At 38.2% G+C, this 12089-nt stretch overlaps 1 protein-coding gene across 4 annotated transcripts in view; it reads left to right on the top strand.

The window, feature by feature from the left end:
- Positions 1-12089, top strand: part of SYT1 (synaptotagmin 1) — a 335078-nt gene that overhangs the window by 273451 nt on the left and 49538 nt on the right. For all 4 annotated transcript variants that reach the window (XM_071423367.1, XM_071423366.1, XM_071423364.1 and 1 more), the window contains one exon: positions 10303-10420. In XM_071423367.1, coding sequence (XP_071279468.1) covers positions 10303-10420 — 118 coding nt within the window. The remainder of the gene's footprint in view (positions 1-10302; positions 10421-12089) is intronic.

Raw genomic sequence — 12089 nt, 5'->3', positions numbered from 1 at the left:
AGGTGGTATTTGCCCTAAATCTGGAGGACTCCTAGGCCTTCAAGGAACATTTCAAAGAATGTCCTGTAATTGAACTCAGTCTAGGAAACAGGCAGCATCCTGGAGCTAATAGTGTTCTCCCAGTGCCAACTTGGGAGGAAAGTGGCCCAAGGAAACCCCCTTATAAGCTTGAAAGTTAGACCTCGCTTGGTTTTGGAACAAGGAGCTAGAAACTCTATGATTTTCAACCCTCAGCAATGTTTGTTATAGGCAGCTTTGCACCTCCACTGGAAAATTCTTAGAGGGCCTTTAAAACCAGAGTTTGAAAGTTTCTGATTTTAAGACAGAAGTAGGTGAAGAAAATAACACATCCTTTTATAGTTTTGGCAATACTCTATCTCTCTTTAAAATGTGTACTTTATTTTTTACTTGAATGTTACTGGATTCTACTCTGTTGCTGATTCTTGTTATGCCCTTCTTCAGTAGATTCAAGCAATTTAACACATGATGCTTGCTCTTCTCTACATTATTACTCACAGTAATCAAGTCATGTCCAATCCTCTTTTCAAAAAGCTGCAGAAATTATTCTTATATGTTTTTCAAAATCAGGTTTCCATTTTTCCAATACGAGTTGTGACTTTTTACCTTCTTTGTCATTTTCAGCATCTAAAAAAATTTTACTTACACAAGAGCTGTGTGCCGTATCCTTTATTTCTTTGGCAGGCAGACCAAGTCACAGCCTCTTCTGATCGTCTACTATTGATTATTTTGCACAGCATTGCACTAGCAGTTCATGATCTGTAGCTTATGACCCTGAATCCTCAGCAGGAGATATTGCTTTGTAAGATACCTTTCCTGATTCAGAAGGTACATACAAAAAGTCTGGAGTTTTCTGTCTTAGACTGTAGAAAATTTGCTTTCAGCTGTATGAAAATGTCCTCTTTGTAACTGGTTGTAGATAATTGATTAAGAACTTTCTTTTTGACCAATCTGTTGCATTACTATTTACTGTTATATCACCTGCCTCCTTTGTCAAAAAAAAATCTTCCCCACTTATAAAAAACAGCAGCAGACCTTGAATGGAAAAAAGAAAAAAAATGTGCATGCTTCCTTCATCAAGCAAATTTCCAATCTTACCAAAGAGGGAATCTGGTTTTAGTTGATTTTTCCCATAAAACAATGTGACTACCCATTCATAATATTTTATATCCTTTAAGTCAAAATTATTACAACTTTTATAAATTCTTCTTTTGTTTCATCTGTGTTTGATTAAAGACAAATGACTGTTAGATACCACCTTTATCGTATTTGGCCTTTTTTGAGTAAGACAAGTAAAACATTAGAACTTTTTCAGCCTTATTTCCCTTGTGGTCTAAGATTTATTAAAAAGGAACATCATTAAGCCAGAGATCTTATGATAAGTGCAGTCTTCTGTCCTAGATTTTTAGCTAACTGCAATGAACTCTTTACTGAAGAGATTAATACAATTGAGTGTGTGGTTCTGATTACTGTGATGACCTTTGATGAGCTGCCTTGTCTTCCTAAAGAATGTGTTAAGAGACTTTTTCAAAGTGAAATAGTGAGGAGAAGTAGAGTTACAAAAGAGGAGCTTGCCACTATGTATTTATCTAACACTTTAATATCTTTCAGTAGTTTCATAACAATAAATGTTTGAATTCTTAGTTTAAGAAGTGGATATAAGCCTGGTAAGGGTAAGTCAGTAGATTTGAAAACGTAGCACTGGCTTGAAGGACCTCATTCTTGAACTGAACACAAATATTTAATATGCTGAACTTAAGAAATGTAATGCAAGGCATTGTGGGAGATATCTATTCGTTTCTTTATTTCAAGTGGAACCAAAGACAAAAATACTGAAATTATCTGAGAGAGAATTTTACATATTTCTGACTTCCCTCAAATTAGGGAGCACTGGAACAGGAGCTTTTCTGAGCTTTACAGCTTGCCTCTTTTCCAGCTGCATATGCTTTACCCTACCTCATGTTTAGGCAATTCCAATGCTCTGGAAAAATCTTCAGTACAAAAATCAGTAAAAATAGGACAATGTGAGAAAACTTTCTAAATTAAAAACAGTGATACAGAAAGGGACTTCTAGCCCTGTGTGTGCTTGTAGCATAAAAGCAATGAGTGGGAAAAAAAAAGATTATATTGGCTGAGGTGAAATTTTACATGAAAGAAAATCTTCACCTTGATAAATTACAGGTGGAGAACTGTCTTGCTATAAGTCTTGACCTATCAGCTGGCAAATTAGATCAGCTGTCTGTGGTTTTCCCATTAGCAAATCCAGTTCCTTTTCATCTTGCTGTGCTAGTCCTCGGTGTGCAGCCCTTTTAAGGTCCCTGCTGCAGTGCAGTGGGAATCCTTGTTTTTCTGTGTGGCTAAGTTGTCTTTGTGTGAAAATAAAGGCACAAACTGGTTTTGGTACAAAACTGTGTTGCATGCTGCCCTGGAAGCTGGAGAGCAAGGTGAGAAAATTTCTGTAAGCGTAAAGGAATGCAGTGTTGTAACAAAGATGGATCCTCAGATTCTTGCCCTGTTCAGAGAAACCCTTGAGCATGTGGTGGGTCATCTTGTGTTCTCTTTGGCCTATGCCTAGCTAGCCAGCAAGCTTCTTGTTTTAAAACACTGCCAGTATGTGTTGCCTCTTTCCTAATGGCCAACTTAGAGGATTTTGGAGGAGGCTGCTCTGTGGTGTGGGGTTTGTGATGGGGGTCATGGAAAGTAGCTGGAGGTAGTGCTAGGGGATATCAGGGAGGAACATGAAAGCTGAACCGGCTCTGCTGCAAGCAAGGGAGGAGAGAAAGGGCATGAGTCAACATTTATTTAATGGCTTAGTAGTAGGTCTTATTGTCTTAGTACTTTGTTGAAGTTTCAGGAAAGGGAAGAAGATGGATGCCTGTGAAGGGTAATCCATGAATTCTACTGAATTTCTCTTTATGGCTTTTGCAGAACAAATAGAAATATAATGCTATATGGCTTCAGTAATGGCAGCACTGATTTTGCCTGGTGCTGATGAATTTCAGCAGTAGTTACCAGCACCATAGATGATTAGTCATTCAATCATACCAATCATTCCCACTTTTACTGGTTTGTTCAAATCATCTTATGTCTGTCTTGGAGTAATCAATAATGTATGGTCGTTTTAGCAAGGACTGTGTTCATGCCAGGTTTTTCGTACAGTACCACATGCAGTCGTACATCTTACAAGGAAGAAATTACTAATTAGTTTGATTCTTAATTGCAATTCTTTACTATCTACTGATTCTATGTACTTTTGGATGTATTCTGTAATTCCAATTCATAGTCTAAAGCTTTTAATTCAATCACCTTTGGAAACTAAAGACACACTTGGTAGCAGACACTACATTAACTGAGCATTAAGATGCTCTTACTACAGAAAATTTCAAATCAAGCAAGGAAACTGTAATGTGGCTTCCTATTACCCTATCACAGGAGGACAATGACTTTCTGTAGAGAGTGATTGCAGTGCATATATAATATTCTAATAATTAGAGAAAAGCTTTGTGATTTGAATTCTCACAATGTCTGATAAGCCAAGAAAAAAAAAATCTTTCAAATGTATTACATTTCCTTTCAATGTTGTACTTAAACTACTCACTAGAAGACTAGCCTTGTGACATACTGTAGTTAATAAGTTTTCCATGCTGTCAAAAGTAATAATATTAGTGTGCCATTCAGTTAAATTAATTTTGTTTTGTGCAGTGGCCTGCATAGACGTGAGTGACATTTAGAAATATGATCAGGCAGGAGCTGAGGAGAAGCCAAGTGGCAAAACAGAGGGACATGCAATCATTAAAGCAGAGCAGCCAGCTGCAAGCATTTGTGGGTAGGCAAAGAGTTATGGAAAACCAGGCCACGACATTCAGCCATATATGATTCTTTTCATTTATTCCTCCTTTGCTCATTTATTTAACAAATTCATTTTCTTCTTGTTTCATTAAGAACTTGGTATGTTTGGCAGCATGGTCTCTTGTCTGGAAATCAAAGAATGGAGTTTGGCTGGTCTTTGATTTCAGCTGCCTTTGACCACAGCACTTCTCATTTTGCAAGAGGCATCTGATTGTGATGCTTTTAAACTGATGACTGTGAAGTGTCATTTTTCTACTAATAATAACAGTGGTTTCTCCTTCCATTTTCTCTGATTTTTAGAAAGCAGTAATTGAAGTACGCTTTCTAAATAGTTAAAAAATGTAATAAGTGGACTAAAAGGAGGAAACTGACAAAACCTAGTTTGGTAATTTTTTAATAACATTGGTTCATTCAAATTTATTGCCCAAATTGCTTTCAAGTCCAATTTACCATTATGTTGGGGAATATTACATAGTTATGGCAGTTAAAAGAAATGTAATCCACTGCTTTTTTATATCTATTGCAATAAGAGGACAGAGATGTGTCACGAATTTCTGTTTCAAGTAGTGCTGTTCAGAGGGGGCTGGGGGAAAGAAGGAGGAATAAGTAGATTTTTTTCTTTCCAGAGAAAGATCCTGATAGGTATGTTCATTTTAAGCAAAGGTGTAAAGAATAGTGCTGACAAAAAAAAGGTTATATCACAAAGAGTCAGAGTAGGACTGTGGTAGGGAAATCAGTCAAAAGCAATATGCAATTAAACCCTTTCTTCTGGCTCTTTCTCACTTATACTTTATAGCATGTAGGCACAGACTGTATGCCTACAGATACCACCTCCCAATACCTTTAATGAATTCACTTCATTTGAAAGAGTATTCTATCTGCCCTAGAACTTCTCCCTTTTAAAATTACCTCATGAACCTTTACTGTCTGCCCTAGAACTTCTCCCTTTTAAAATTTGCCTCATGGACCTTTCCTTCTATTTCTGTTTTCTCTTTGCCTAATATCAGTCTCCTTTTCATATCTTCTTTAGCCTGTTGTCACTGTTAGTCCCTTTTCTACAGGGTCCAAAGTGAGCCCTACAGATCTTTTCCTTGAGAAATCTGTTTCTTCCAAGGTCTCATGCTATAACCTATTTCACTTTCCTGCTTGATTTTTGTGTTAGGTGTCTTGTAACTGCACTTACATTATCAGGGGCTTCCTTTTGGGGCCAAGTGTGCACATGTGAAGAGAGTGTAATCTATGAAGACTCTTCTAAAAGAAAAAGTTAGTAAAAGCAAACAGGAGAGACTTTTGATCAGACATTCTGTACTTCCTTTTTGTAAGACAAAACAAGACTGGTCATAGAGTAAGAAATCATGCAGTAGGGCACTTGTCTTTTATATTTTATTGTTTTAAAATAGTTTCTTTAAAGTTGCAGTAGGTGCAATCATGAAGATGGTTCTGGCTTCTCTCCAGAGGCTTTTAACACTTATTTACTTCCAGCTTGGCTTCTGTGTTCATGGGCATAAAATTTTTTCAGACAACAAAGGAATTACTCTGCTTGTCAGATTAATGTATAGCTGTTAAAGCCCTTAGGTTTATATTGACTGGATGTATAGATAACATTTTTCAAGTCTGAAACAGGTTCTTCTGCAATAACTCTTTTGTCTGAAAGGGTTGGGAGAGCTCTGTCTCCCCTCTCTGCTCTTGGTATTTTATCCCAAAAGTGGTGCACAGATTTGGGGTACAGTGGTATTGGTGTGCATACATATTCATGTGATAGTCTCCAATGTGCCATAAGGGCTGACATGTTAGCTCCAGCTTTTCTTCCCCTTCCTTATCTTTCTCTGCTGCACCATCTATTTCTAGCCTGCTTCTGCAAACTGAGGACTAGGAGTTTCTTGATCACTTCCCACTCCTTTGCCTAATTGTGGCAGAATCATCTTTATATTGTGGGGTCATCTCAACCCTGATTTGCAAATATAAGAGGAAAAGATTCTTTCTCTCCTGATTATACCTATTGCAGGTTTGAAATGCTCTGCTTTGTTCCTTAACCATGTATTTATCAAAAATGCAGTGTCTTTGAAACTAGTAATGTCAGACAGCTGTGGTAGCAGTAAAATTTCATGTTTACTGGTTTGTTGGGCACCCATTTTTTTTTCTTGATTGCCCTTCCCCAGTGTGATCCCTGTTTGCTCTATGGGTGTGGAGGAGCAATGCTTTCATAATTCTAAATCCCAGCTATTTATATAGGTTGTTAATTCTACCCACTTGCAACTGTGGCTTAATTGAAGCTGGGACCAGTCTACGTCATCAATTTCTGCAACCATGTGGTTCTGTCCATGGTATTGTTGTGGGGCCTTTTGAGGCTTAGTGTAATTATGCCTTACATGCCAAGAAAAGGAATTTGATGGATTCAAGATCTCCATGTGCAGACAGCATGTGGTGGCCTGAAAACTGTATGAAGTCCATCAGTGTGGGAATCGGATTAGAGATTGTCATTACAGTTTACCTTGGGTTTCCTGAATTTGGAAAACACTAATTTAGCTCATAACCCACAGTTATGCTGTCCCTGTTTTCTCCACAGAGTTTTAAAACATTTTGGTAACTATGAAAACTAAACAGTGAACATTACAAGCTTCCATTGTAAATATTGATTAGGGTAAGATGGTATTATTTGGGGTCTTTGCCCATAAATCACATCATATTTTGTTTCTCTCAGGCTTACGCAAATATTCACTATCAAAACCAGGTACCAAAGTTGGAAACCAACCTCATTGTATTTATATTCTTCCTATACTGATTGTTTTTGAGTCTTACATCCAATTAGCAGAAAGCATATGGTGCTGTGGCTTGTTATTTTGGTATTGTTTTACTAAGAGAGCAGTAAGCATCAACTCTCTCATAATATCTTCCACAAAAATGTAGAGAATGTTTACAATAATGACATAGATATGTCTGTTAGAGATTCTGCAGTACAAATGAGAGTAATCTCCACAAAAAGCATTTTTCTCTGTAGCTCATTAGGAAAGTGTCCTGTCGAGGCAAACATGATCACTGATGAGTAGGAGAAGAAGCACAAAACAGGCAGGAGCCACTTAAGAGTCATTTCTCAAAAGTCCAGGTTCTCAACAGGACTAAAAATAGCCTTTCCTAAGTTGAAGAAGTGTTATCAGCATTGTCTCTGTCATTTATGTTCTGGTCCATTGCATCCTCTTTAAAAGTAATGAAGTTATGAAGTTGCTTAGATGGAGAAAATCTTTTGATTGGTGTATAAGCATTATACATGGATAGGTTAATGACTATGAAACTCCCAGCTGGAAGTTTCTAACACTAACTTACAGTTTCCATCAGAGATCAAAGTAATTTACTAACATAAATTATTTATACACAGGGCTGAAAGAAATTAATAATAACAATAAGGCATCTCCATGGGCTAATCACCATACCAGCAGCACTCATCTGTACCGTGTAGCCCTGCAGGAGTTTGTAATTATCTCCTGCAAACCACACCTCTAGTGATTGGGGTTTTTAGCTTCATTGCAGTGCTGCCACTTCCAGTGCTTTGCCTGACAAATACTTTTTGAATTGTTAAGAAAAAAGAGTTGCAGTCATGCAAAGAGAAAAGGTTACAAGTACAAGAAGTTGTAGAAATGCAGTTGATAAAGATTTTCATACCAACAAAAGAAGTGCTAAACCTGATTCTGGAGGCATTTAATGAGGTGCCTACATTTTTACTTCAGGTTATTCACTGGAATTAGCCCATCATCTGCTGCCATTTCCCATGGCTTCCTGGTGATCTATGGAAAACTGGCTGTTTGCGTGATGCTGCCTTCCTTGTGTTTCCTGCAGCTAAAATTACATTAAAAGAGGCTAAAAAAGCAGTAAACGCCCTCTTAAAATTACTCTTCTGTATAGACAATTACAGTACTTGCACAGAAGCATAACATGATTACAAACAGAAATGCTGGTGAGAGGTGATGGTCTCCGTGGCAATAGCTGTTGAGTGTACAGTACTTCCTTCAGCTACTGCTGATGCACTCAGATCAGAAGCAACAATCCTAACAATAGTTTGTGCTTTCTAAACGCACTCTTGTCTCAACACGAGATTAAAAAAAAAAAAAAGACAACCAAAAAAAAAAAAACCCACAAAAAACCTAAAAATTGAAACAAACAAAAGCTAAAAAAGCCCTTACAAATATCCACTGAAAGGAGCAATTAGAAGCATGGTATTGATTTAAAAAGGGACAAAAGTTCCTATGCTGCTACAACTAAAGCTCTGCCTAATGAATCTGGAGGTGAGGCAGAGCCCTTGAATATTGGGTGATATGTAGGTACAGAGATCTCTAAGGTGGAGAGACTAAAATAAGCTTTCATATATACCTCATTTCAGTCTTTGGAGAGCCCCATGAATCCACAGGCAAATTTAAGCCAACTCTACAATGTAATAGAGCAGTGACTGTGGAGAACACCAGGTGGCTGGGTGTCCTGTGATCATGATAACACAAATCAATAAGAAATTGATTTCTTTTGTTCTGAACAACCTGCAAGTGATAGATCAACTTCACTGTTACCCTATCCAATATGGACTTGCCAAACCAAATGTCAGGTGAACAGGAGCATGTTTTGCTGTCACTGTGCCATTCAAAGCTCAGCTAAAGCCAGGCATGAGCTATGCAGATTGCATGGCTGAAATCTGTATTTTCATTATCTGAATCTGTGCTGGGATTTAGGACAGGATATGCAGTCAGGCAGGAATAGTAAATTTTTTCATGCCAATGCAGTCCATGTTCTGAAAGACATCTAGGGTTGTTCTAGATATGAGTAATTTTTTTTTATATTTTGACAGTCCTTTTGAACAAGGTGATAATGTCATTCTAGCCCTTCTGGGTCAGATAGAGGTCTCTTCCCCAACTATTCACTTTGCAACCTGAAGAGTCCTAATCTGCTTACATGTTCCTTCTGCAGAAACTGTGTCATATCCTTGCCTATTCCTGCTGCTTTCCTTGGAATCTGTCCCAATTCTACCATATCCTTTTGAGGTGAGGAGGACACCATGAGTTTTCAAGATACTGGCACAAGTGCATCCTGACAGCATTATTTTTATACCGTACAGATTTAACGTCACGAGCTATTTGTTTGTTCTGTCTAAGCATTTCTTAACTACATGTAACTATGCTTGTTCTGTATGTTTCCTGACCACTGGTGGTTGCTGAGATGATGTCTGGCAGGGAACTGTCTATTACTATACCTGGATTTCAGTCCCAACTTGAAATAATCAGTTTAGAATCTGTCACATTATAGGTTAGGTCCTTTGCACATGGACTGTCTATTCTGTAGGAAATATCCACTGCATCCATGAGCATGTGAGCAAGTTGCTCTCAGTTGTGTCTAAGAAAACACTGGAAGCAAAAAGATATGATCATAAAAATGTACTTTATCCTCTACTATCAGAATAAATTGTGGAAGTAGACATATGCCATAAGAACTAATGCCTTTGAAAGAGAAGCATGGATGTCTGAAATTTTTTATTGGTCTGCTTGGTGTAAGCTCATCCTTCTTGTCTCAAAAACATCCTTGTTAGCCCCCATAGAGATACCATGGGCCTTGAAGGAAAGGAGGGAAGCAGCTCGGATCATCCAACTCATCATTTATAAGCAATATCCTCCCTCTCTCATCTGCAAGTTCCTATCTCTTATTCATCCTTTTAAAACAAAGTTCCTCTAATTCTGAACATCATTCAGCTTTTTCCTCTTTGCCAGGACTGTTAGGAAAATATTAAGTGATGAATTGCAAAAGGCTGCATTTGGCAGGATCTCATATGATGGGCTTGAAGGCAAAACCAAATCCTTCCAGCTATTCCTTATGTGAGGAGAGATGTACTGTGTCCTTTCATGGTCTCTATCTGCCTGGCTTTTTTCTCTTCCAACAGACAGGATACAAGTCTTTTTTTATACTGCATATTTTGTATTTTGTGGATTTTTTCATACTTTCTGCTTTTGTGGCAAAGTGTGACGAGAAAGATCCATATCGCTGTTTCACGGCAAACAGCCTAGTAGCTGTGTGTGCATGTTTCTTAACAGATTTCCACTGAAATGCAGCCTGGAGAAAACAAAAAAAAAAAAAATCTGGCTTTGTTTAAAGAGCAAATAATATTTGTGGGACTCCTATTGTCAGGGGTGAAATTGTGAAAAGTATCACTTACTTTCTGGCCAGCACATATCTTGTCATTTGGTTGTATACAGGATAGTTGCTGCAACAGACTTGAGGTTATCAAGGATTTAATCTGGACAATTTGTGGTAGTTTTCTCAATATTCTTCATTTGAAGGTTTTCTTTAGCAGTACAAGCCGGAGATGTAATCCTGCTAATTATCTGCTGGGCTTTCAAAACTGCATTTTTCAAAAGGTAAAAAAAATCATTAAAGTAAAACATCATGTCTTGTTTGCCTTCACAGCAAGAGAAGCTGGGTGATATCTGCTTCTCCCTCCGTTATGTGCCTACTGCTGGCAAGCTGACTGTCGTCATTCTGGAGGCAAAGAACCTGAAGAAGATGGATGTCGGTGGGCTATCAGGTATGTGTGTGAAAATCTCCTTGAAGATTTTGCAGGTTTGTAAAAGCAGAAAATCAACTAGTTTTCTGTTGAATGTCTACTTTGCTGAGAAGGTAAGGGCTGTAGCTCCCTGTCTGAAAGATGTGGTTTTATGTTTTCTTGAAAGTTAGGGCATGACTGAGTATATCAGAACTAATTCTAGCTTAAAAAAAAAAAATCACAAGCCATTGCATTCCACTCCAAGACAAGGTCTGAAGTGTTACACGATTAGATGACAGTGCAAGGTCTCTGTGCTTTCCTTCTCTCCTGTTGCCTAGAGATAAATACAGACTATTCAGGCAGAGAAAAAAAATCTAACTACAATTTCTATTGTCTGTTTAATCTCACAAAATGTGAGCATTTCACTGCATTGTTGCAGATAATAGGTAATAGAGGAACTCGCCACAGGTTGCCATGCTGCCTGCTGTTTGAGGTGCTAGGAAGATTGTTTCTGCATTTGAAGGGCTCAGGTGTGATTGCTTGCACGTGCAGAGTTAGAGGTGCTCTGCATTTGTGTGCACAGCAGAAATCAAAATGACAGTCTTGTGTGCGTGGTAGGCAGTGAGGCTGATACATCCAAGGTGCTCAGTGCCTGCCAACAACCCTGGCAGCCTTTCCATGGGCTGGGGCTGTGCACTCTGTGGGTGACAGGGTGTGTGCCACCTCTGAGGGAGGCACCTGGGCTGTGTCGCAGCAACCTGGTGCAGCTCCCTGTGGGTTTCCGTTCTCTGCCGCATCTGGAATTTGGACACAAATTACTGTATAAATTGCCAATTAGTTGAGACCAAATTAAATAACAAGATGCTTTATTAGGTGAGGTCTTTTCAGGAGAATTTTGGTTTTTATGCCTTCTGTTTAGAAGAAACAGTTGCTACCCACCATTGAGAATGAGGCTATTTCCAGCACAGTTCTAGGACTGAAAACTTTTACAGCTGCCACTAACACATAGATGATGTAATTTCTCAATTTGATTTAGTAAGTGACAAGAAAAAAAGTGTTTTGCTCTTACTTTTTTATAACCTTAGTACAAGGTAATAGCTGTATGCAAAATAAACAGAAATGGGAACTTACTAAAAGCAGCTGTGAAGGTTTTTATTTACCACTCTTGATGAATAACTGGAGGACCTTGCCATAGTGTGGGGAAACTAAGTCTTGTATCAAAAACCAGTTATTTTTTGGTTTTTGTTTTACTTGCATCTGAAGTCATCCTCTGCACAGCAACAGACATAAATGTGAAGGACATACAAGTGTTGTTGCAGTCATTACTCAATAAAGTCTGGCCTTTTCTTGTGCACAATGGACACTCGATTAAGGCACACCACTAATAGTGTCCCTAACACTCATAATGAACAAATTGCAAATTAATGTTCATAAGCACATTTACTCCTAATGGTTTCCTAATGAAAGATTAGATTCTCATAATGACAAAGCATGGGGATTTTTGACTGAAGGTTAGCTCTGCCAGCCAGAGCATCTATATCCTTTTCCAAACTTTGTGAGAAACGTGATTGATAATGGGTACTCAGCTTATAAGAAACCAAAGAGAGGGGCAGGGGAAGCACTAATGAACTGAAGAGCAACAAACTTCAGATGGAAAATACAGTACATTGTGTTGGAAATAGCTATGAGGACATGAATGGACTTAATCTCC

This window comes from Agelaius tricolor, unplaced genomic scaffold (genome assembly GCF_023055355.1).
Source record: "Agelaius tricolor isolate 1412-34295 unplaced genomic scaffold, bAgeTri1.0.p SCAF_3, whole genome shotgun sequence".
Taxonomy (NCBI): domain Eukaryota; kingdom Metazoa; phylum Chordata; class Aves; order Passeriformes; family Icteridae; genus Agelaius; species Agelaius tricolor.
This window is presented reverse-complemented; position numbering and strand designations above follow the sequence as displayed.